The sequence below is a fragment of the Camarhynchus parvulus genome, chromosome 1A (assembly GCF_901933205.1).
Source record: "Camarhynchus parvulus chromosome 1A, STF_HiC, whole genome shotgun sequence".
NCBI classification, from domain to species: domain Eukaryota; kingdom Metazoa; phylum Chordata; class Aves; order Passeriformes; family Thraupidae; genus Camarhynchus; species Camarhynchus parvulus.
The window spans coordinates 55,332,144-55,357,396 of record NC_044586.1 but is presented as its reverse complement, the minus strand read 5'-3'; the positions used below and the strand labels follow the sequence as shown (position 1 = coordinate 55,357,396).

At 40.0% G+C, this 25,253-nt stretch overlaps 2 protein-coding genes across 3 annotated transcripts; both read left to right on the top strand.

Annotated features, from left to right (window-relative positions):
- The first annotated feature begins 3,707 nt into the window (after positions 1 to 3,707).
- Positions 3,708 to 13,824, top strand: GTSE1 (G2 and S-phase expressed 1). Of its 2 annotated transcripts, none has more exons than XM_030961035.1 (11): positions 3,708 to 3,720; positions 4,371 to 4,454; positions 5,100 to 5,163; positions 5,240 to 5,843; positions 6,707 to 6,857; positions 8,033 to 8,404; positions 8,592 to 8,664; positions 9,142 to 9,390; positions 10,507 to 10,705; positions 12,301 to 12,441; positions 13,386 to 13,824. In XM_030961035.1, the coding sequence occupies exons 2-11, from the start codon at positions 4,376 to 4,378 to the stop codon at positions 13,467 to 13,469; spliced, it is 2,016 nt and encodes a 671-aa protein (XP_030816895.1). In that variant the 5' UTR covers positions 3,708 to 3,720; positions 4,371 to 4,375; the 3' UTR covers positions 13,470 to 13,824. The 2 variants fall into 2 exon arrangements, with proteins under 2 accessions (XP_030816895.1, XP_030816897.1); XM_030961037.1 differs by lacking the exon at positions 3,708 to 3,720 and adding an exon at positions 3,731 to 3,753.
- A 458-nt stretch (positions 13,825 to 14,282) lies between these two features.
- On the top strand, positions 14,283 to 24,759 carry TRMU (tRNA 5-methylaminomethyl-2-thiouridylate methyltransferase). Its single transcript, XM_030960108.1, has 11 exons — positions 14,283 to 14,395; positions 14,824 to 14,989; positions 17,125 to 17,231; positions 17,793 to 17,915; positions 19,057 to 19,229; positions 20,171 to 20,224; positions 20,735 to 20,801; positions 21,568 to 21,668; positions 22,695 to 22,839; positions 23,076 to 23,158; positions 24,319 to 24,759. Exons 1-11 carry the CDS (start codon positions 14,308 to 14,310, stop codon positions 24,463 to 24,465), a joined length of 1,254 nt encoding a protein of 417 aa, XP_030815968.1. The 5' UTR covers positions 14,283 to 14,307; the 3' UTR covers positions 24,466 to 24,759.
- The last annotated feature ends 494 nt before the right edge of the window (positions 24,760 to 25,253 follow it).

Sequence of the window (25,253 nt, the reverse complement as noted above, 5' to 3'; positions counted from 1 at the left end):
TGGGTGTTGCATGACCAGCTGGGTTAATGGTGGGTTTGGTATAACCAGTTCAATGCCCCTGCAATGATCTGTAGGGCTTGTAAACAAACACATTTAAATTTGTAATTTATAAAGACAGACCAAAAACCTTCTTTCCCAAAACACTTTATTGCATCATCTTGAAAATAACTGTATTTCTCATTTAACTGTTACTTTCAGCTTATTGTCACATATAATTGCTATTAAGACAAATCTGAACTTGTAGTTCTGGTACATTTCTAAAAGCTTTTGCCTTTCCTTCACATTTTTCTTGGTTACAGCATTTAAGTTTTTATAAAAATAAAACTGGTTCCTTTTAGTTTTATCAAAACAACTAGTAATTTCCAAATATGTCCTGGAAGAATCACTTACACTTCAGAAAATTAAAACTGGGTTTGTTGACCCATGTGACTAAAACTGTGTCACTGGAACCAGTGAAGCTTGAAGCTACCAAGGACAAAGACTCATTCTTCATTATTAGTAATATATTAAATACAGAAAATATTACAATGACTTGGAGGAAGGAATCCAAACATCAGTAAAGAATTACTGACTCGAATCAGTTCTTGCTTTTTCAGACCTGATCCTGAGAATATAAGAAGTTACAACTCTTGGATTTGGGTTCTTAAATATTTTTCTTAAATAACAGATACATGGATAGATGCAACAATAAAAGGTGTATTCTGCTCCAGGGACACTCCAACTACAAAGGCCTGCCAAGGGGAGCACAGCCCTGCCCCGAGACTGCTCCCTGCACACCTTTCTGCTGAGCAGCACCCATGTGCTTGGCACCTGAGCCTCAGCAACAGGCTCCTCTTACTGCTCTGCTTAGGGTTAGGCTCAAGCTTAGGGCTGAGGAAAGCACAAAGCCAAGAACTTCAGGGACATTGCAACTACAAACTGCAAATGGGAACAATTCATGTCATCTCCCTACACTTGATGACAATAGCTTTATTTCAGAATTTTATTTTTGACTATTGAATTTCTTATCATTATAACCTTGCCCCAGTCTGTTTGTTTCACTTTTTTCTCTGACTTTTTTTCCTTTCAGGAAAGGAAATTCTTCATTTCCTGAAAGGAAATGATATCTTGTGATTTCAAACTGTACCAATTCAGCAAGGTTTGGTCCATTTCCCTGTGCTTCATGTCATCCCATTACCTTATAATTTTTTCACTTTGGTTCAGAAATTTCAACAATGAAATCTTGAAAACAGAGAAGAAAGTGTAACAAACACTCTGGTAAGGAGATATGATATGATAAAATAAAATGCAATTAAAAAACAAAGGAAATTTGGGAATGCAGTGATTCCAGCCAAATCAATTGGGATGAAATGAGGTGCAGTGAGAAGAGCTAATAATTACCAAAATTAAATCTACTAAAGTCCCAGAATCCGGGAATGAAGTCAAACAAAAAGACAGGAGAAGAAATAGATGAAATGAAACACTTAAAGAAAAAAAACATTGCAACAAAGGGAAAACAATCAAATGGCATGGAATGACATTAAGTGCAGGGAAATAGACCACACCTTTCCAAATTGATTCTTTTTGAAATGTCAAGTTTTCCTTCGAGGAAATGAAGAATTGCATTTCCTTTGAGGAAGTGAAGAATTTCCTTTATGAAAATAAATTAAGTCTTGAAAAAAGTGAAACAATCAGAGTAGGTAAGAATTATCATGACGTGAATTTGAATGGAAAGAAATAAAAGAAACCAATAAATTGAAATTGTTACATCCATAAGAGTAATTCAAGGAGCAATGAGGAAAACATCAAAGAGAAGAGGTAGAAAATTCTGATGTAAAAAGCTGGAAGACAGAAACTGTGACAATGAGGATTGGCCTATTTTACAAGCAACTAAGCTGGACAGTTCCCCATGACCACTGCCAGCCAGAAGGGACTCCCCAAGGGAGGGAGAAGTGTGAGGTGAGCATGTTCATACTCAGCAGAAACCTATTTGTCCCAGCCATTGACTGTGCATATTCTGCAATACATAGACACTTGCTATATACTCAAGTCACATACATACTGCTTCTGGGGCTCCATGAAAGGTAAAAAAATGACAAATGGTCAACTGGAGAAAGGATTAGAGAGTATCTTATCTATATGAAAATCTGCAGGTTATGATTAACTATTCTTATTCAGCTGATAAATTCCAGCTGGTTGATTTAGTCATCTAAAAATACTTAGAACAGAATACATCACTGGAACTCAATTTCTCATACCATGCATGCATGAAGAGAAAACCCTAAGCACTGCACAGCATTAAATGTCAGAAGAAATGTAAAGAGTGGTGTTTTCCTAGTGCTTTTTATGAACATGGTTCTACTTTTAAAATGATTCTAACAGTCAGGCTTGTGAAAGATGCATATTTTATGATTGGCTTTTCACAAATATTAAAATTAATATTATATGTGTTGTGTTAGAAAGTAATGCTGTATTAATTCTCTTAAGTAGTGTGTTAAATATAGTTTTAGGTTATAAAAAAATGTTAAAATAGAAACTATGCTATATAAGATGCTTTGTTTAAAAGAAAGGACTTGCAGTGAGATAGAAGCCACAGGACACATAAATCTTTCAGAGAAAAAGAATTTATTGCTCTCTTATCAGAAGAAATTAACTTCTTCCTGCCTCGAAGGTGCCATTAGGATTCAGAGGAATAAGTTGACAATGACCAGACAGAATCCTGTATTTGAATAGAATTTATGCATCATGTATGAAGTGTATGAATATGCAACAGGTTATTGTTTTTAAGGGTTAATCCTCTGTTAACATGTGTCCTTTTTCAGGCTTGTACTGCCCAGAAGAAGGTACCCGGACGTCCATAACTCTTTGGTTCTATTGCCTCATATTGTCCTAATTAAATTTGTCCAAATTATTATTATTCTAATTGTATTACTATTTTTATAACCATTTTATTACTATTAAACTTTTAAAAATTTTTAAAAACAAGTGATTGGCGTTTTTCATAGGCTGTTTTAATGGGACTGATAATTAATAGTTTGTAGCTGGGACTGACATCCATGGATCTTATTATTCCTTATGCCATTTTAGGATTAGATATAAATCCTCTTCACAGAAAGGGATATCACAGAATCTATTAGGCTGGAAAAGAGCTCTGAGTCCAACCTTTGAGCACCACCTTGACAACCAGACCTGGCACTGAGCGCCACATCCAGTCTTTCCTCAAACACCTCCGGGATGATGGCTCCACCACCGGCCCGGGCAGCCCATCCAATGTCTAGTCATGCTTGCTGTGATTAAATTCCTCTTATGTCCAAGCTGAACCGCCGCTTAGCTTCACTTCTAAAGTTAAAGCCACTAGGACAACCATATCCAGCAAAGGTGTCAAGGAAACCAAAGGAATGGGCGCAGAGGAGGCCGCACCGCAGCCAGCATGGCGCCTCCGCCCACTAGCACAGCCTCATGGCGAGACCTTCGGCAATGCCCCCGCCCTGCTGAGGCTGAGCCAGCACCGAGGCCGGCCAGGCAAGCCGGGCTGAACGGGGGGACGACGCACCACGGCCAGGGCCCGAGGACAGGATGGGGGGGGGCGGCCTGCGCAGCCCAGCCGAACAGAGCAGCCGTTGGGAGCCCCTGCTAACTACAAGCCCCAGAATGCACCGGAAGCGCTCGTGTATCCTTCGAACCGACCAATCAGAACGCGCGGGGCGCGTCACGTGAGCGGGGCGCGCTTTCCGAGTACGGGTAGGTGCGCGGCGCGGCTCGTGCGCGGTGGCGGTGAGGGGCGAGCGGTGAGGGGCGCGGGGGGACGGCGGCGGCCGCCTCGGCTCGGGCCCTGCCCCAGAGCCCCAGCGCCGTGCCCGGGGGCCTTTCCCCGTTTGCCGTCGCGGTCGGGGAAGGGGGGGGCCTGTGCGAGCTCGGCTGAGGTGGGGCGTTGGGCGGTCGGTGGGATGGTGAACTGCGTGGCGTCTCATAAGCCACCTTTTGGGTGGTGCCCAGCGCCAGGATGAGTAGCAGTGCTAAATTAAACTAAACCACAGGAAGCGTCATTTCAGCGTGAATAGGAACTTTACATTGAGAGTACACTGGAATAGGCTGCCCGGGGAGGTCCTGAAGTCGCCCTCTCTGGGGATATTGCTAACCCACTTGAGGCGTTCCTGTGTAACCTGCTCCATGTGACCCTGCCTTGATATGGGATTGGACTAGACACTCTCCAGAGGTCTCTTCCAACCCTCACTATTCTGTGATTCTGTGTGGCAGTCCCTAAATATGAGAGTCTTTAAAGGGAATGTTTACCTCCTCACTAATTCAGCAGTGTCATCAAGGTCTGTGACCTTGTTGTTCGGTTTTGGGTTTTTTTAAACCTCTTGCATGTCTACTTCTTTATTTTCCAGGTACTATGGAGGAAAAAAAAGAAATGTCAGTAGATAGCCTGAGTCATTTGACTGAAGAAAAGCTGGATATGTGCATGAGCAATGGTAGGTGGAGAACATGTTGAGTTATTGTCTATGTGGTATATCCCCTGTTACAGGCTAGGCCAGCTCAGAGCAGTAGACATCCTCTGTCTGCCTTACATCATGCTCTGTGTACTCACCTCCTTGGATGGGCTGCTGTTGCTCAGAAGCCTTCTGAGGAGCTTGTGGAGCATGGTGCTAAAGCTTGTGTAATAGTGATAGATGTCACCAACCTCTCTTCTGTATATCTAATCTGAGTTCATCCCTTATCCATCAGCTGCTGATTTATTTAATGTATATATTAACTAATAAGAAAAGTAATCTTTCTCACTGACTCCTGCTACTGTTCTGTAGTAACTAGAACAAGAAGATTACATGTTCTCACTTATTTTGATTTGAGGCTGCTGATAAGCTGCATTCCATGTTGCTGTTACAGCTGCTTAGAAATTACCATTAAGCTGTTTCCCACAGTATTTGGGCATCTCACAATTATGCTCATATTCACAATTGTACCTTAAATTTCTTGGACCTAAAATATGTTTTCCTAAGTTTAACATTTTAAACTTGGTAGCTAAACTTATTGCCAGCTGACATCACTCACCAAATTGTCAAAGCATAATGCAATCATTTTCATTGCAAATCCATGCTGTGACAGAATCCTTTTTATAGTTTCAGACTTTCCTCTTCTGACTGATGAAAAGTTTGATTTTGACCTTTCACTCTCTTCAACAAGGTAAGTTATGTAAGTACTGTAGACCCTTCAAAATGGACACATGCACGGTGCTGGCCTAAATTATTTTTCTTTGTAGTGGAAATGAAGATGAAGTTTTTGTTGGACCTGTGGGACACAAAGAAAGATGTATTGCTGCCAGTATTGAAGCAAAAAAGAGTGTGTCTGCTTTTGATGATAAACGCATGTGGAGCCCACTTCAAGGAGAGAAATTTGTGGAAATTTTCAAAGAAGCTCATTTGTTGGCACTGCAAATAGAGACTGGAAGCAAGGACGAGGAGACCAAAATAAGCCAATCAGAAGAACAGGAAAACAAGATTGTAGAAACATTTGTGGAGGACTCAAAGTCAAAGCTGAAGATACTGAGAAACAAAAACATAGCAATAAGTCCCAGGCCCGTTAAACGGGAGACATACTGTGTGCAGGATAGCCCAGCATGTCAGCTGCCACCTTGTTTTCAGAAGCCATCACAGAAACTTGTGTCAGATGGCAAAGTGCATGCTCTTCCTGCTCCTCCTAACAGAAGCCCTGTTAAAATTAGCGTGTCTCCTACAAAAAATGCCAGTTTACCCCTAACAGAGGAACGGGAAACTAAGGAGACAAATACAAAGGCAATTGGCAAACTGCCAGTGGCAAAACCTTCATCTGCTTCTGGAAAAAGCAATTTGTTGACAATTGACAAGGTAAAGTCAGGTTCTGGGCAATGTTTTCTTCAAGTGAAGTCTGTGTTTTATGAATATTTAATCTGTCTACAATATTTTTTTTTCAAAAGCAAACTTTAATCTTCTGGTGCTTCTCTACCTCAAAATCCTTAGTCAGAAAACATATATAGAACAAAAAATGAGGGTAGGTACCATGGTATAGTAACTGATTACTTTGTCTATTATGACTATGTAGAGCATTTGCAAGTAAATTTCTTTTGTGTTCTGGTTTGGTGAATACTATAATTCTTGGCTTCTCTTCTAACTGGTTTCTGACACTGCTGTGTTGCTGGTAAAATTACTACACTGTTACACTTCATGTGTAATTTTATACTTAATGTGTAAAAGCGGCTTTATTTAAACCTTGTCAATGGAAATGTATCCTTGCATAGCAAGGAAACAGTTGTGTTAGTGACCTTGTGAGCACAAATCCCAGTCTTTTGATAGAATGTATTTTATTGCTCTACACTTTATAGCTTGGCCTCTAGTATGTATTACAGATTTTACTGAAAATGTGGTAGAGGCCTCTCAAGAACCATCACCTATAGAAATAACAGGATTCTGATATACTGCTGCCTAGGCTGAATCTTTTTATTCTCTAATTCCTTTAAGTCCATACTCAATTTTGTGGCAGAATAAAAATAACTGTTTGCTTCCTAGATCTGATGTTCCAATTCTGTATAATAATCCAGATACAATGATTTGTCTCTAAGAAAATTCAGTTCTTAAAATGTCATCTGAGTTAAAGAGCTCCTCTAAAATTCACAAGTAAAAAGTAACAATACCAATATAAATAATGACAAAATAATGTGTTAAATAGGGCATTTTTTTTTCTTTTGATTCAGCCTGGCTTAAGGAAGATGACATATCTGAAATGTCCTCGTGTTGCCAGTGGTCTCACAAGGAAGACTGCGTCATCATCATCTTCATCATCAGTTTCCAGCATGAACTCAAGTCTTAATTCAAGTTTACCAATTTCTCCTATAGGCAAAAAAGGTAATTGCTGTTACTACAGATTTGTGACACAAATCAATTTTGGAAATAGCTAAGCATTTTCCGGACTTTGGATTTGGAAATATTTTAATGGTATTCAGTACATTCAAGCACTAAAAAGTATTTTGTATGGAGAATAAAATTTTCTAGGCTAGCCCAATAAATCCCTGTGGACTAAAGATAAATATTAGACATCCATGATTTGTAGATTGACTAGATTAATGCAAACCTGATGCCTACATGTGAACATCTGACACAGCTAGAAAGGAAGCAATGCCCCAAGAATTCTCTTCCCTTTGTGCATGATCTCCTCTATTGGAGCCAAGAACGTGAGCTTCTGAATGCTCTAAGATTGTCTGACTGGAATTAAAAGAAAAAGAAAACACCAAAACAACTGAAATTTGGAAGGAAGTGGGGAGGCATTATTCCATGTTTCTGTAAGCCTAAATAAAGGATGAGCTTTACTCAAGCGGATGGGAATAACACCTTTAGGGAGATAACACAGCCAAGAGGCTTGGACTGTGTTGAGACCATGAATTTGACCATTTCAGTAAGCCTCAAAGGATGAGGAAAATAGTCTCCTAGTAGTACTGATTGATGTAAGGACTACAGTTCTTGTACATCTATCAAAATACCAAGTTTGAGCAAATTTTTATTTTGCACCTTCTTTTTGGGAGATTAATATCATATTATAAGAAGCTTAGTGTGAACTATTTTATGCAACAGAACTGTCTAATCAAGATTCCTGTTAAAGTAACCTACAGGCTAAAAGTAAGAACTTCACAGAAATCTGGGAAAAATGCTTGTGTGGTAGTTTAGCCTGTAGTGTTAATCAGTGTAACTCAAACTGTTAGCTCCTTGAAAGGCTGCTTAAGGGAACAGGGCCAGCTCTGCCGGGGGTAATTGCTGGAAGTAATTTGAACCTGCATGCTGTTCTGGCATTTCTTGAAGAATATTCTTTCACTTGATTGCAATAATTCAGGAATTTGGTGAGAAGATTATAAAATAAAATTGCCAAAGAATTTGAGGAATAAATTTTCAGTACTTGTATATATTCTCCTTAAACTTGTACTGTTTGAACCTGAAGTTAAATGCTGTAAATTGCTGCTTTTATTTCCTGTGTTAGTAAAATTATTCTGCTTAGTCAAAAACTATAGAAGTACAACTTTCTATTTCAGGAAAATCAAGCATGCCATCAAAAGCTAGTGTGAGTAAGCTTTCAACTAGTACAGGCAGGCTGGCCCTTGTCAGACCTGCCACAGTGTCATCTCTGCAGGCTGCCAATACTGAGAAATTCAGGAAGCAAGTGAGATCAGCTAGCACTCCCAAAATACCTAGTGCCATGAGCCTGCCTAAATCTTCAGCTTCTACAGCATCATCTGAGGCTGCAGGCAGTGGAATTCGGAGACCAAGCTCTGTTTCCAGTCTGCAGCAGCTCTGTCAGCAGAATAAAGATGGGACTTCAGCAAAAGGAAGCCTGTGTCCAAAGCCCAAGGCTAGAATTTTGTCTGCTTCCACAAGTCAAACTAAGGCTCCTGTGAAGACTCAAGGTAAGCACATAATTTGTATGGCCTGTCTTCTACTTTGGTTATTAAAAGCAGATGTTACCTTGAAGGCTTGTTATTTGTTTCATTACAATTCCACCTTTGGGAAGGAATTAGTATTTAACTGAAAGATAACTGCTATATAAGAAATAAATATGAATCTGATAGCAATTAACAAAAATTTTCTCTTTAGATGCAACACCAAACAAGTTGGCACCAAAAGCAACACCGTCTCTTGGATTAACATTTTGTGGCACACCTGGAAGGTAGGGCTTCACTGAAAATTGAGTGCACTGAGGCATCCTTCTTAGCAGGCAACATGGTTGGGTGTCACAACAGTCTTTTTTAAAAGTTCTAACCTCATTGTCTAGTCCCTTGAGACCTGCCAAGTTAGACACATTCATTGGAACTGAGTCTTCATGTCAGTTCAAATTCAGAACTCCAGTAGAGGGGAATCCAGATAACGCCTATTGGAACTGATTTAAAACAAATCAAAACCCAAAACTAAACCAAATAACCCTCTCACTCTATTCAGAAGAGGTTTCTTTGCAGTGCTAAATAGACTAAAATAATTCATAAAAGAATTCTGATTGAGTAAAGCCTTTACTATGCTGTGATCATCAAACTTAAGGTGACTACTGTTCCCTTACTGACCGAAGGGAAATAGATTTCTGTCATTTGGTAGAATAGTGTTATTCAAACAGTTTCTAGAAGGTATTGGCTAAGGTATGTTCCTCTTCTAGTGCCATGGCAGTCAGCACTCCTATGAAAGGCTCAGAAGATAAGGCCTTCCAGGGTTTTTGTTTTCCTGAGAGGTTTGCCACCATGACTCCGGCCAGTGTGAAGCGGTCTGGCCTGCCTACACCTGTCCGTCGGATCTCAGGGTTCCCAGCAGTGACTCCCAAAACTATACCAAGAATGCCAACTTCTCCACATGCTGCATCTCTTCGGCAGAGCTTCAGCTTTTCTACCAAAAAGACTTTTACAGCTGGGTAAGACAGAAATCTTCATGTATGAAATGAGTATTGTAGGCAAACTGCCTCTTAGTGAACTCTAGTGATGACTCTCGGGTTTCAAGGGCTTCTGCGAAATGTTAGAATGAACCATTTGAGCATACAAAGCTGTGTAGGCCTAATAAAAACTTAACACTTGTGACTGGTAAAATAGTATAAGCCGTACTGAGGTGAATCAATATCTAACACTAAAGAATTACAGCTTTAATAGGAAATTATTTGTATTTCTTGAGCAAGGGAAAAATTTAAGACTTGTGTCTGATGCTCTGTTGTTGTTTTGCTATTGCCTTCTGATGAAGGGAAACAGCTGATTAAAATGCATATTACTTTTAACTTTTGTTTTATATTGTTGCCAATGGTCTGTAAAATGACACTTTTTAAAGCATCAGTCAAAAACCCAAGGATTTTGTTGAGTTGAACTTTATTTTCTGAGCAGTTTTACTTATGTTTTAATTCTCTTTTTTTTTCTTTTCTGTGAAAGTAGTGTTACCTTCTTCATATTATCCACCCAGCATCTTCTGACAAGGGCCATGTATATGTACGCAGGCCTGTTTTATGGCTGGTGGAGAGGAACTGTAGGAATGATTCATGGCTAGAAAACTGTGTCATGTTACTTAGGCCAAATGTCTCAAATAGTCTTTTCTCTCAAGGAAACAATTATTCTGTCTACAGTGATTTTATCATACTAATCAGATTACAGCCCCTGGTCCTCCAGCCAGTGTCAGCACTTCCTTTCAGCAGGGACTGAAGTGGGCTTGCTCAGTGATACACAAAATCAATGCCTCTTTGCTAGCTGTTCCAAGTTTAGAAAAAACAACAAAAATACTTTGTGTGAAGTTTAGGCTGGATGGAAATGTCAAGTAAGATTAAATTCTTCATAATCCCTTTTTTGCATGAGTAGGCTATACTTTTTCTGCAGAATAAAGTATTTTGTATTTTGTGGGTAACTAGCATTTTTTTGGATAAAAATATGGGAAGCCTTTTGGTCATTAAAGCTTGGGGTAAAAAAGGAGGCAATGAGGTTAGAAATCGGCTTTTCTGTCTTTAGTTAATACTGATTAAAAACTCAGTTATCTCTGATACTCTTTTCCCTAGTTCTAGACAGAAACAAGAGAGTAAAACACAGACATCTTCAGAGGATGATACGTCTCCTCCAGCTGTGCTACCTCTTGTACTTAACTTCTCCCCAGAGAAAACTGCTACGGAAGGAGCAGAAAATGCATTAAAAGAGGCAGAAGTACACAACGAGCTGGCTAAAACACAAAATGAGCTGGCAGAAGAGAAACAACCTGAGGTAAGAAATGAAAAAATATTTTTCTACAAAACTGCTAAGTAAAGTGCTTGAGTTATTTCAAGATAAGGAATAAGTAGGGAAACCACTTCAGTATACATGAAGTTAAAATGTATTAGAATAATGAAATAATAGGATATTCTGAGTTGGAAGGGACCCATCAGAATCGTCAAGTCCAGCTCCTGGCCCTGCACAGGGCACTCCAGTAATTACACTGAACACTTCTTGAATTCTGTCGGGCTGGTACTGTGACCACTTCCCTGGGGAGCCTGTTCCAGTGCCCAAACACCTTCTGAGTGAAAAACCTTTTCCTGCTGTCCAATCTCAACCTCCCCTGACTCAGCTTCATGATGTTTTCTTGAGTCCTGTCACTGATCATGAGAATGAAGAGATTGGTACCTGCCTGTCTACTTTCCCTCATGAGGGTGTTCAAGACCACAGTAAGGTCTCCCCTCATCTCCTCTTCTCCAGGTTGAACAGACCAAGTGCCCTCAGCTGCTCCTCATAAGGCTTCCCCTCCAGCCCCATCACCATCCTTGTTGCCTTCCTCTGGATGCTCTCAATTAGCTCAATGACTTTTTTTTATATTGTGGTGCCCAATTGGCTCTTACCATGTGCACCCTCTAGTGTCTATATTTAGCACTGATCATCATATGCTCAGTATTTCCATTAAGTGTGTTTCCATCTTAAATGCACTGTCAAATACTTGCAGATTGCATATTAAATTTCTACTTTTGGAAGAGTACTGTGAAATCCTTGTAGCTTCAATTAGGAAAGTAGTGTTGCAGTCATAAAGCTCCTTCAGGGATTAAAAAACCCCTCCAAACCCAAAACACAGCTTTAGCTAAATTCAGTCACCTAAAAGGAGTGTAAATCTGCATACAGTGAGGGAGGATTAAACCCCAAAGTCCATATAGCAGTAAACTTCAGTGCCAAGTAATTATTTCAGTGAACACTTCCCCTCTCTCAGGAATGTAGTGGCTTCATGCTGAAAGCTGGCACTCCACAGGCATTAAGAATAAAAGGGCTAAAGTTGTAGTTCTGAAATATTAACCTGACAAAGTGGCTATTGATTTACAAATATTGAGGTTTAGAATAATCTGTGGATTAATGCCTTGATGTTATTTTATCAGTATGTTCCTTGTTAGCTTACTTGGTGGCATAAGTGTGTGTTTCAGAATTGCTTAGTACATGTATGGGGTAGTTAAACTGGACAAAAGGATAACTAGAGTGTGAAGCTGTAGAGAATAGTTTATATGGCTAAATAACATTGCACAGTAACTGTAGTTAAATCATTTAAGTATTAAGATGATTACTAATCTTCTGTTTTAAATTTAACTATACTTTTAAGTGTTTTATGCCCCAAGGCATCTCTTTTGCTTTGCCTTACTGCATTTTCCCTGTGATGCTAGCCAGAGAGTAAGAGCTGAGGGTTTTACACTATGTGCAATGAATCCTGCATGAAAGATACCAAGCTGTAAATTAAGCCTAATCTGTGGTTATTACAGCTGTATAAGCTAAATTGATTGCCTCAATGTATATGAAGGAAACTTGCTGAACAGGGAGAAAACCTGATTTTCTTTTTATTTGTTTTAAAGGCTTTACTGCTAGATATTGGAGCAGACAAATCACTCCCACACACTTCTGAATGTGAAAGCAGACCTTTGATTGACCTTTCCAATACTCCTGAAGTGAGTAAGATTACTTCTGCAAAGCCTATGTTATCTGGGCAGATAAAGGTAAGCTTTATTCACATCATCTGGTGCAAATTATGTTAGCAGAAAAATGTTAACTGTCTGCAGAGCAGTTCCACACTATAGGAATTATTTAATATTAGCTCAATAGGATATGCATAATTAGGTGCTCTTAAGAGAATGTCTTGTTTAAAAACAAACAATGTGTTCTGAACTAGAGTTCCGTAAGCAGTCTGTAAAGGAAAAGGAGAAGGATGGAGAAAGAACTTAGGACCTAAAGCAGTTGTTACAGAATAAAACTGTTCTGAAGCAGGAAGTGAATGTTGTCTTCAGTAGAGTTGGCATGCTTATTCTTGTTTAACCTTTCTTGCACATTTTCAGTTCTTGGTAGCAGCTCATTTTTATCACAAAAGAAGGGATGCCTCTCCTGTTGAGCTCCTCTCCTGAGTTGGAAGATGTGTGCTGTTTGAATCTGCTCTAAATTTTACAAGCATTTTTATGCATTAGTGGCTTGAAGGCAGATGCCTTTAGATCATTGTTAGATGAATGCTGGTAACTGTGAGGATGCAGCCTTTGACAGAAGGTGTAGTTGAGCTCAGTTAACCAGGCCCTTCAAATTTTGTCAGAAGAGGAGTATTGCAGAACTCTGCCTTTGGGGGGCATGTTCAGAGGAGTTCAGAAGTGCTGTGTCCTGTCTGGATGGCACTGTCACTATAATATGCATAGTAGTGAAACTTAGAAAAGGCTTTGAGGTTTTTAAGGTAGGTATGGGCAATAACCACCTTTTGAGAATCTTGTGCTTGTCTAAAAATGAGTGTGTTTTTAAAAACCTGAACACAAAAGCTGGAGTGTGGTGCTTGTATTTGTCTTCTAGATACTAATAGGAACCCTAAACAAGAAAAGTACTTGAGAATAATAGAGATTATAGCTGCTAGTAGCTCTGCACAACAGTTGACTACAATAGCTAAATGTTTCTGTTTTTCTTTCAGCTAATTGATTTGAGTTCTCCTCTTATCACTCTGAGCCCTGATGTAAACAAAGAAAATCTGGATTCCCCTCTACTGAAGTTCTGAATTTGAACTGAAATGAAGAATTCTTAGCAACTGTGATCTTTGAAGTGGTTTTGGTGTTATTCCTCATTTGTGTAATTTTTTGAAGATGGCTGTAGATTGTCTGATGAACTGCATTAACAAAATAGAATTCTAACACTCTTGATACAGTCAGTCTGATAAAGGTTTTGTTCATGGATGTGCTGCAATGGATGTATTTAAACTATGTTGTTCTAAGGCAAAAAAAATTGGAATTGTAATTCCAGTTTCTGAGTTGTAAGCCTGGCTTCTTACTTCTTAGCAATTGTCATTTGATTCCTCTATGTACAACAAAGTTTTAATTTAAAATAAATGAGTTGTTTACTAAACCTATACAAAATAGCAACTTTTTATTGTGTGCTTTGGGTAGACTTTTCTAGTGTTTTGCTAACAAATGCTAATATGTAGGTAGAAACTACTGGACTTCAGGGTGGTGTAGCAAGTTTGTAAACAGACATTTTAAGTGAATGCCAGTAGAATAAATCAACAGCAAGGAGAAGATAACAGCTTGTTACTGCCAGATGATTTAGTCTTCCTCCAGCTGGGATAAACTTTGGCTTATTGAGGGATAACGGACATGAAGCAATCGAAGGGAGATGTTGCCTTTATCTGACTCCCGGCGCTGGTCCTGTGCTTTAGGGGCAGTGGGAGGGGGTCGGGCCGAGCCTGTGTGCGGGTTGCGGGTGGCCTGGAGGGGGCCAGAGGTGTCCCGGGCTCCTTGGCCCGGTGCGCTCCCCTGCCCGGCCCTGCCCGGCCTGGCCCTGCCCGGCGCGGCGCGCAGGCGCAGTGGGGGCGCGGGGCGGGCGGAAGCGGCGGCGGGGCGATGCTGGCGGCCCAGGCGCGCCGCGTGGCCTGCGCCGTGTCCGGCGGCGTTGACAGCGCCGTGGCCGCGCTGCTGCTGCGCCGCCGAGGTGCGGGCTGGGGCCGGGCGGGGGAGCGGGAGCGGTGGGGCCCTGCCCGCCCCTGGGCCGTGCTGCGGGGCCCGCGCCTCCCCTCCGGCCGGCGCCTCCCCCGTGCTCGGCCGCCCCTCGGGCCGGTGGAGCGGCCCCAGGCCGGGCAGGGCAGCGCGGGGAGCCGGGCACCGCGGGGGCGGCAGAGCGGCCCTGAAGAGCGGGCGGGAGATGTGATTTACCGTGGCGTTAGGTTGCTATAAGAGTTTGGATTAGCTATTACGGACAGCAAAAACCAGCTATGCAGTAACTGTACTGTAAAACGTAGCACAGGGCTGCTCACGTCTTTGGTAAGATGCAGTTACTAGAGCCATTCTTGAGAAACACTGACTTTGTGTCCAGGCTGTAAGAACTTCACTTTCTAAGTCATTCTTGCCTTCATTTCATAGGCTACCAGGTGACAGGTGTGTTTATGAAGAACTGGGACCCTCTGGATGAGCAGGGAGCTTGCTCCGTTGACAGAGATTGTGAAGATGCTTACCGGGTGTGCCAGAAGCTTGATATCCCCTTTCACCAGGTTTCCTACGTGAAGGAATACTGGAATGAAGTATTCAGGTAGAAACACATTTACAATAGCTGCTCTTTCAATATGTTGTGGTATATAATATACTGATATATATGTGGTGTTGTGTTACAATGGGAAGGAAGAATGGACAGATAATGAGCAATGGCAATTCATTGCAGTTTTATCGGTGCTAAGAGAAAGCCACGAAGCCTGTTAATTATTGAGGAATTATTTTTTTCTCTTGTTTGTATTTAAGGCCAGAATTTATATTTTGCTTTTAATATGTTTTTTTTTTTTTAGTTAGTAAGAGATTTCTGCTTGTGTGAGTGTTTAGCAATTGCTTTGTTGCAGCTTTTCTTCAGCTACTGATGTACTGGCCCAACCTTACTGCAACTAGAAAAAAATATTTAACGGGGTAGTGTTATTGTCTGTGTGTGTGACTTACACAGTGCATTTTACATAATGTGTGCTGAATCCAGTTTAGCACAAAATGATTGTGACCTAGGCTTGCTTCTTTAAACTTAGAACAAATCTGAAACTGTTCTCTAAAGAGGGTGCTCAGATTTTCTGTGAATTTGTTGCGCTTTAGGCAAAGTTCTACATAGGAAAAGCTGAGAGATTTTTATGGAAGGTAGGACAAAAAGGGGCACGTTGGTATAACATTATAACTTATCTGTAGGCACTGGACAAAAGTACATAAAAATTGTACCCTGATCTTCATCACCCCCTTTAAGTAGTGCTGTTATTACCTTACATGAAGCTGAGGAATAACCTGGTCATGCTACTTGTACTGCATGTTGAAATGACGTCAAGCTGAGCACCAAATTTTTGGACAGTCAGTGAAGAAAACAGCAAAACAGCTCTTTTCTGGCAAAGTTCATTCCATTTTCCCCCTTTTGGTGTGAGAGGATAACTAAGTGCTACAAAACTTCTTGGATTTATTTGTACAGTGTTTCCTAACATTCTGTTACAAGTTTGTTTCAGAATCCTTTTTTCTTTACTGTCATCACTGATCTTAAATTTACTCCTCCTCTGGATCTCTCTTTAAAGAGTTATCCACCTCCTCTTTTATCATGAGGACTGTTCCAGGTCTTGTCTTTTCCATGGTTTATGCAAAGCCTGTTTCAGTTCATCCTGTCAGAGAGAGATCCAGTAGACATTGCCTTCATTGCCCTCTCTCTGGCTCTGTGCTTTACTAGAGGCTTTGTGGTGACTGCTTTGTAGAGCTCCTGGGGTACCATAAGAGTCAGGTGTGAGGCAGCTCTGGGTAGACCCAGGTGATTTAATTATTAGTATGAGTTGTTGAATTCAGAACTTTTAAAAAGGAGTTAGAGAAAATAAGAGATATGTTGCTTTATTTTCTATTTTTTAATGTAGTGTCACATGGTAAAGAAGAATGAATTGATTCTGTTTCAGATGGAGAAAAGTAGAACCAAATAATAGGGTTGCTGTTGTTCTTTTAAATCCAGTCTGTGCCCTCAGGTCTTTAGTGCAGTGGCTACTGACAGCAACCTGGCAAACAAAATGATGCAGTGATAAGGCCTTTTGATATCTCAGGGTAGCAGTGTATTCTGGTTTAATTTCATTAGTTATTATTTCAGCAATTTCGAAGTAATTATGCAGCAGTGTAGAACTACAACATAACTTTGAGAAACTTGGAATTTCTAGAAGGGGGAAAAAAAGGACAGAAAAATGTCTCTAAAATTTAACCCCATGAGTGACTGCTTGTGATGATATTGCAGCTGAAGTTACTGTCTGTTCCGCTGAGACTCTCCTGGTGTGTACCACCAAAGTGTCCCACTGAAAAAATTAATAGGGTTGTTTAATTCTGTAGGTAAGTATTCCTTGAGAGATGAGTAGGATGTGCACAGAGGACAGCCACATCTGTCCAGAGATATGTATTAAATGAATATTTAATATTTATTAAATATTAATTTAATAAAGCACAGTTACAAGATTGTAAGTGATAATTTGACCCTGTCCTCAGTGCACTTTGTAGAAAATCTTCCAAACGTTGTTTTTTTTGCACAGCAAAATCAAATGGACATTTTATTTCTGGCATGAAATGTTTATGGTGACTGAGTCTTCTCTGGGACTGGCACTCAGCTTCTCATATTTGAACACTGTCCAGTTTCTGAGAGTATGATGTATGTTAATGATTCTGATTTGAGTCTTTATTTTACAGTGACCTCTTAAAAGAGTATGAACTGGGAAGGACACCTAATCCCGATATTTTGTGTAACAAGCACATCAAATTCAACTACTTTCTGCATTATGCTATGGATAACCTTGGTAAGGCATTTTCAAGTGTGTCAGTACAGAGTGTGTGCCATGGAAATGCTTAAAGGAAACAAACTCTTTAAAAGGTGGGGAAATGCATGACTTCATGTGCATGCCTAACTCTCATCTCTGTAGTGGTGTGTCAATCATTGCAAAGTATTTGGTTTTGCGGTTGCTTTTACATAAAGAATCATAGAATTGTTCAGGTTGGGAGGGATCTTCAAAGGTCATCTAGCCCAGCTCCCCTGCCCTGGGCAGGGACATCTTCCACTAGATTAGGTTGCTCATATGTAGGAACAGATTTATTTCAGAGACATGCATTGACCTGACCATTAAGTTCTACATTCTTAGGTGGTCCTTAAAATACAAAAGCACAAGTTCTGGCATGCTGGTGAATAGTTTGCATTATTTAAATAGCACAGGAGTATGATTATTGTCAGTATTAGACTTCTCTTTAGGTTTTCTTCTTTCATTACTTTCTGCTTTTTTTATTGTGTGTTTGCAGTTGTGTTTTGAACTGTGATTTCCAAGTTTGTACCTTTATGTTACGTTTGATTTTTCTTTCCTTAATAGGAGCAGATGCAATTGCTACTGGGCATTATGCCAGGACCTCACTGGAGGATGAGGAAGTGTTTCAACAGAAACATACTAAAAGACCACAGAAGCTTTTCAGAAACCGTTTTGAAGTTAGAAATAGTAAGTTGTGTCTTCATTTCATGTTTTGTCCTACATATGAAAGAGAAATTTAAACTATATTTGGTCTCACAGAATCAGGGATGTTAGTGACCTTACACGCAATGGTTACCAATTAAACCCCAGCCTTTGTAGATGATTGTTTGTGCTAAACAAGGGTTTATATTACTGAAAATGACCCTGACTTGTCAAGTATTACATTTTCTTGTTTTGAGAGTCAGATGAATGTCTGATATATGGTGATAAGCATGCTATACCCAAAGAGAAAACCTTGTAAACTAAAGGTATGCAAAGCTGCCCCAGTGATGATTTTACATTAGGGATTCCCTACTTTCATTTGTCCACCCCTGGGCTTAAAGGGCTTTATTTCTTTCTTTGTTTTAATCTTACTTCTGGAAAGTTGAAATGGCCCCAGCTGGACCTATGGTCTGTATATGTGCCAGACTGTGGTTTCAGATGTTGTGTGCTGTGATGGGCTTCCTTGCCCTGTGACTGAGATTTTGTATCATCAGTTGTAACTGAGCTATTGGCCTCTAGTTTGTGTTCGAGTCAAGAAACACTTAAGTAGTGTTTGTACAACAGCAGAGCTATTCATTTTAAAGAGAGGGGGCAGAACATGATTGAAAAACTGTACCAGTTCTATTTCATCTGGGTAATCAGGAGATTTCATCTATTGTAAAGAAAAAGGTCAAACTCTCATCTCTGAGCATGGGTAATAACTCCACTGATTGCTCAAATCATTGATTTCTGGTAGGGTGATTTCAGAGCAAAACAGTGTTTTTCTGAAGAACAGTACACTCCATGGTATTTGAATCTTCATTCTCTATTTCACAGGAAATGTGAAAGTTGTTTTTGTTTTTTGCATTGTCGATGTCCTTGCCAGGGATACATGCAGTATTGAAATAGATGAGGCAGTGTAAGTCTTTGTAGGATTCTGCATAATACAAAACCAGAATCTTCTAGATCTTTTTAGTGATACAGAAATATCCAACTATTTTTGTTGGATTTTGAAAAACATGTAAAATACTGTCTCTAACATGTATTTGAAAATAATAAATCAGAAATGTTGTCGAACAAAATACTAAATAAATTTGAACTATTAATAGTAGTTATGTTGAGATGCTTTATGTGTTTCACTTTGCAGCTGTGAAACTCCTTCAAGGGGCTGACCTCTTTAAGGACCAGACCTTCTTTCTAAGTCAGATTTCACAGGATGCTTTGAGAAAAACCATCTTCCCTTTAGGGGATTTAACAAAAACTTTTGTAAAGAAGATAGCAGCAGAACATGACCTTCATCATGTGCTAAAGAAAAAAGAGGCATGGTAACACTTAACACTTTTATTTGTATTTCTCTCTAAAACCAACTTTCTTGAACTTTTTGAACTTTAACCTGGGACAACACATCCATTTCTGATGAAAAAGAATAATGTAATAGGTTGGGAAGCATTTTTCATAGCTGGCTACTTCCTTAAAAGTACTTTTAGGAGCTTGTGGTTAGTTGTGTATTTTAGCTTGCAGGTATTTTGTCTGCTGTTGTATCTCAGAAGAATTAAGATGAAGGTGAATGTGTGGGATGCTATGAGCCTAAAGGAAAACATCCTCTATCACAGCAAGGGAGAAGCTTTTTTTATTCTCCATAGCTTTTAAGAGCTTCTTCACTTAAAATTATTTCCCAATATGTCTTTAGAGATTGGATCATACTGTTTGTCTACATTTACTCTTTGAAAAAAAAGTTATGTTTCTCTGACAGATGAGACTTCATGAGTTGATCTTAAAAGCTGTAGTGCAGGCAGTAGTTATGTTGCTGATGCTGCCTTGATTGCTTTTCGTGTTTATTATTCAGCCTCAGTAAATGAGTGTTTGAAGAATGTCAGCAGTAACTGGAAGGAAGAGAAAAGCCTATTTGGTTCTGAAAGTGTTTTTTTTTCAAGAGATGGACCATTATTGTATCATTTTGTTACTTTTGTACTTTAATATGAAAGAGACATCTGTTTTTAATATACATCCAACCTAGTCACCAAGGTTAATGTAGTTATTGAACAGATGTTCTATTTCCTATTGTCCCTCTTACTTCTTACAGCTCTCACTGATTCTGTATAGAATTATTTTACCTGTGTTGCAGAAGATGTTGTGGATTTGTTTATGAAATGCCTAGGATAGTTTGGGATACATGGGAGGGGAAAAATCTTGGACAGATAGACATTATTTCAAATATTTTTCTCTGCTTTTGTGTATTCAACTCCATGTTTCTTTTTCAGAGTATGGGGGTCTGTTTCATTGGGGAAAGAAACTTTGAAAATTTCCTTCTTGAGGTAAGCACCACTAAATCTCTGACAATCTTTGTTTTGTTCAGGTGTTCAGTTTTTAAAAGACTGTCTATAGAAAAATCTCAAGCAGCTTGTGGCCCACTGTAAGTAGCAATGTCCCACCTCCAAGCCTAGTTAGAAGCTGGCACCCACAGCCTGTAGGAAGTATCTTGCCCCTCTACCAGCTGTCACTCATTTTCTGGAGCAAAAGAAGTGAACATCCTGTGCCTGCCAGGCTCTGACAAATGGTTGGAATGTGAGAGGGACACAGTGCTGGATCCTGCTGCTCCTGACATATGTGAGGATAGGGGAAGTGAAGCCTAGAAGCTGCTCATAGGGGCTGCCCTTCCTGATCTTCATTGAGAGCAGCATCAAGAGGAATCAGTAAGCTGCTTGGGCAGAGTTTGCTTCTTAAAGAGTTGTTTTTCAGCTTTGAGAGAATGTAGTGACAGAATCTGAAATATGCTATGAGGTTTTCTTGGACTGTCTTGTGACTTACCTCTTCCTCTTTGTTAGTATTTGGAACCTCAACCCGGTAACTTTGTTTCCATTGAAGATAAGAAGGTGATGGGAAGACACAAAGGTAATTGGCTAACCCACCTTAATAACTTACTTTTAGATAAATGGAACAATACTGCTTCTAGTTGGAAGGATAAGTTTTGGGAAACTCCAAAGGAGTGTACAGGTTTTACCTAGTTTGGTAAACCATGGAAAATTTGCTGTATACAATAGAGGTTTGAACTACAACTGATTCTTTGTTATTTGTTCCATGTTGCAAGAAAGCAAATAATTATTAGGGTTACTCTGTTGATACTATCTACTTGTTAGTTTAATACCAAGAGACCATTTTTCACTTAATTCCTTCAAAATGACTGTGCCTCAGTTCCATATTCTTTAATACCTAAACTTTGCAGAAGAAAATGCACCTCGGTGATGCACCTTGGAGCACCTCATCATGGACACATTAACTTTTCCTTTTCTCCTGTGTGTTCTTCCTCTGCTGTCCTTAGTTCAAGCTGCCAGAACTGAGTTCCTCTCCCAAGTAATTTTTGACAACAGGATGCTATATGGGTACATAAAAGTGAGGGGAGACTGGTGAGACTAAATGGTAGATAACCCACAAATTGAAACTGAAATAAATAAAGTTTTAATCTTTAGTTTGCATTTCAGGTACAGATGAAATTTCAAGTAAATGTTAGTTTAGTTTGTGGCTGGCCCTCTTCTCTAAGACAGCTTGGTTTGTTGTTCTTTGTTTAGTGGTAAAGTTTTGAGGAAATTATTTTAATGTGTTCTTCTGAGAGTAAAAGATGAAAAGTTGCTAGCAGCATTCCACTTTCATATTTCTTTAGGTTGGTTCCTCTTCACAATAGGCCAGAGGGCTCGGCTGGCAGGCCTCAAGGATGCTTGGTTTGTTGTAGATAAAGATGTCAGCACTGGAGATGTCTTTGTGGTGAGTTAATTAACACTGGGTTTGCAAATGACTAATGCATGCATTTTGTGACTGCTGCTGTATGGAACATGGCCTAACTTGGGCAGAATTCTTGGCTTTCCTCTTGGGGGAGACAAGAACCAACTAGCATAGCATCAGCAGATGTGAAACATCTTTTCCAAACAGGCTTTTCATGAGCACCAAATTGTGTTAGATTTTGGCATAGAGCTTTTCAAAGCAAAGGGCAAATGCTGAAAAGAATCAGCCAATCTCTGAACTCTCATTTTCTACTCTAAAGCATGAGGGTTTTATCTTAGTTATTATGATATGGTTTATAAAATGTGTGTTACCTTGGTTTATCATATATCACTGCTTTGTTTTTCTAGTCAAAGAATGAGGAGTCAGTGACACAGTTTTACAATTTTGAAAACTGAGGCAGAACATATATGATAAATAATAAATAATTGGTATGTTAATGGCTAATCATATGAGGTGATGCAGAGCTCTGCAGCTTGCTAGCATTGATAATGTTGCTTCCTGTTCATGCAGTTGTTATGCTTCCTGGATTCTGATGTGATTATAATGAGGTGTGCTGCTACTTGTTGATGTTCTAGTGCAGGGGACCATAATCAAATGAGAATTGAGAACAGACAGGAGAACTAAGAAAAATTTGTATGTCCTGCAGCAAGTTTGTCAAAGGCAATGCCTTTTCTGGGGAGGTGTTAATTTGGGAAGTTGGGGAAGAGGGAGGTAGCATCTTGTTGAGATAGGATAAAGAAGTTCAGATTTCTGAACTCAGTCTGAAGAAGGCAGAAATGCAGTTGGAGGGAAAAGCATACAAGAAGAGAGACTAACTCTGAGGAGTAGGAGACTGACAAATCATTCAGGCTTGCTCTAGCCCAATTTAAGTGCTAATAAGTGTTTGCTTTCTTGCTCATATTGCCTTCACTTTGCTATGGCTTGATGCTTCTTCTGCATTTTGTGCTTCACTTTACAAGTTACATGCTCTTTGGCAAAGCCATCAGGCATAAATAAATGTATTTTAAGGCCCCATCACGAGATCACCCTGCCCTGTACAGAGACCTGCTGCGGACAAACCGGGTGCACTGGATCGCAGAGGAGCCGCCCGCAGAGCTGGTCAGGGAGAAGATGATGGAATGTCATTTCAGATTTCGGCACCAGATGGCACTGGGTAGTCAAACCTTGTTTTCCTTTTGTCTTACTCAGTTTGTGAAACTCTGTTAGCATGCTCATGTAGTTCTGCAGTAATAGTGGATTGGCTTTGGCTTGGCCTTCCTGTTTCTGCAGTGTCTTACAAAACAATTCTGTACAGTAGTATCTTTACTTAGATCTGTTTACCCTTGGTTTTCCTTCTTTAATGTAAACATAATAGTTAATTGTCAGATGTTTGATCATTTTCTGCTCTAGTGCCTTGTGTCCTGACTCTAAACCAAGATGGGAGTGTGTGGGTAACCCTAGTGAAGCCAGCAAAAGCTATCACACCTGGACAGGTGAGTTATTAGAAGTACTTTTCCTTCCACTTTTGTGCCTTACCTTATCTGGCTAACAAATCAGAGTGGCTTTTTATTAGCTGGAGCAAAGTAATTAATTTATTTGCATATGAGAGTGGTTTGCTCTATTTTGACTGTTTATCAACTATTTTAAGGGAGATTGTTTCTAGTTTCAAATGATCTGTTGCTATCTGTATAGTCTAAGACACTTGCTTAGAAATTTTAAAAATAATAGAAGCATCTCTGGTAATCAGTTGTATATGCAGAAATAGAAGCTGTTGTTGTTTGCAAGAAATAGATTTTGAAAGGCATTAATTTGGTAATTGCCTGCTTAATATGGGTTTAGTGTTCAAACCTTGTAGTGAGACTCTGTCTGGTGAACTCCATTGTCCCAGCCAGAGCTGAGAGGAGGTTCTGTGCCTAAAAGGGATGCCTATAACATTGATATAGAGATACTCCATCACATTCCAGCACACTGGCTCTCAAGCATTCCCTGCATCCCTTCTCCCAGCATACATTCCACCCAACATCCCCAGTACCAGGGGGTTTGTGGGATGCATCAGGAGGGAAATTATCTGAGAAGAATCCAGGCAGAGCTTGTGGGAGGCATGAGAATCCCCTGAGTGTCAGGAGCCGCTGAGCCTGTAGCCAGGCTCTTACTGCCAGGGAGTGAGACAGGGCAGGAGGTCTGGGCTGCCCTCTCCTGCAGGAACCTGCTGAGCACATCAGGGAGCTCCAGTTGCTTCCTTGGTCTGCTGCCATAGTCCTTAGCCCCCTTCATGTTTTGACAAGTGCCGCCATAGGCTGGGCACAGTTTTCTGGGGAAAAAAAAGTGAAGATGCAGGTGATGTTACATATGTCATCCCCTTTGGAAAAGAAACTTTCCAGCACAATCCACTCTGCCTCAGTGACTGAAGAGTTTTGAGATAGCCTTGTAGAAGTTCGTGATGAAATTTCCACCAACGTTGTAAATTTACACTCATGTGAGCCTACAAATTCTCTGTAATTTGGGGGGTTTTGTTTGTTTCAGGGTTTTTTTTTTAAGATTTAGACAGAACAGATAAAAATTGCTCGCTGTCCAGCAGGTCTTGCGCAGCCTGAAGTTGCTCACTGTGGGTTTTGCAGCTGCTAAAAAGACTCTCCCTGTGTTTGTCTCCTAGTTTGCTGTGTTCTACAAGGGAGATGAGTGCCTGGGCAGTGGGAAGATCCTGAGGATGGGCCCATCAGTGTATACCTTGCAACAGGGCAAAAACCGAGAGGAGAGCCCCAAGAAGGAAGAGGTTGACAAAATAGAACCAGCAACATAACACCTGGGATTGTTTATTGAAGGACTTTGGAGAATTTGCTGCCTGAGAACAATAAAAACTATAATAAATGTGGTTCATAAGGCCAGTTAACCAGAGAGTCCCAGCTCTTGACTGTTAGCACTGAAGGAGTTTAAAACTAAAGCCAGTTTGGTGCAATTTTGCTGGACTGTATGGTGCTGTTTGTATTAATATGTATCAAGGAATGTCCTAAGGTGTTCTGTAATAGCAGTAACACATACAGGAATTTTAATACAAAAATCATGGCTGAATAATAAATCTATCTCTCATGTGTAAGTGAAATGCCTTTTTTTCCCCTTACTTAAAGGTACCTGTCCTTAGTAAAGTACTTATGTTATTTTACACTAGGTGTATGTTTGTGCTTTGAACTCTGCAAGAGGAATGAATGATGTTTAAATTCAGCATTTGGAATGAACTCCAGGCAACAGATGCTTATTTTTCATTTTGCATAGTTTTACAAAAAATGCTTTGGATTCTTCAGCTGTATTAGGTAGTCACTTCAGATGTTTACATAAAACAGATTTACAAATCTTAGGGGCTTAACAGTCTTGAATGCTAAATGTTTTCACACAACTGACTAATTTTCTGTTAACTGCTGAGGTCTGAGGCTGTTTGGTTTGTCTCCTGGAGAAGAGAAAGCATTGTTGTGCTTGAGAAATTCACAGGGATTTCCTTATTGTAGATTAAGCTTAATATAGACCTGATAATGATTGTATCTTGCCATGTCTCAAAACTGAGTGCTCTTAGGAGGAGCTGAATACTTCATCTAA

Bases quoted from the DNA above. Each gene is read 5' to 3' on its own strand.
- GTSE1 (XM_030961035.1), top strand. From the start codon at position 4,376: ATGGAGGAAAAAAAAGAAATGTCAGTAGATAGCCTGAGTCATTTGACT. The intron at 6,858-8,032 runs GTAATTGCTGTT...TTTCTATTTCAG, and splicing joins TTCTCCTATAGGCAAAAAAG to GAAAATCAAGCATGCCATCA. The intron at 8,665-9,141 runs GTAGGGCTTCAC...TTCCTCTTCTAG, and splicing joins TTTTGTGGCACACCTGGAAG to TGCCATGGCAGTCAGCACTC.
- TRMU (XM_030960108.1), top strand. From the start codon at position 14,308: ATGCTGGCGGCCCAGGCGCGCCGCGTGGCCTGCGCCGTGTCCGGCGGC. The intron at 19,230-20,170 runs GCATGGTAACAC...TTTCTTTTTCAG, and splicing joins ATGTGCTAAAGAAAAAAGAG to AGTATGGGGGTCTGTTTCAT. The intron at 21,669-22,694 runs GTGAGTTAATTA...ATGTATTTTAAG, and splicing joins GCACTGGAGATGTCTTTGTG to GCCCCATCACGAGATCACCC.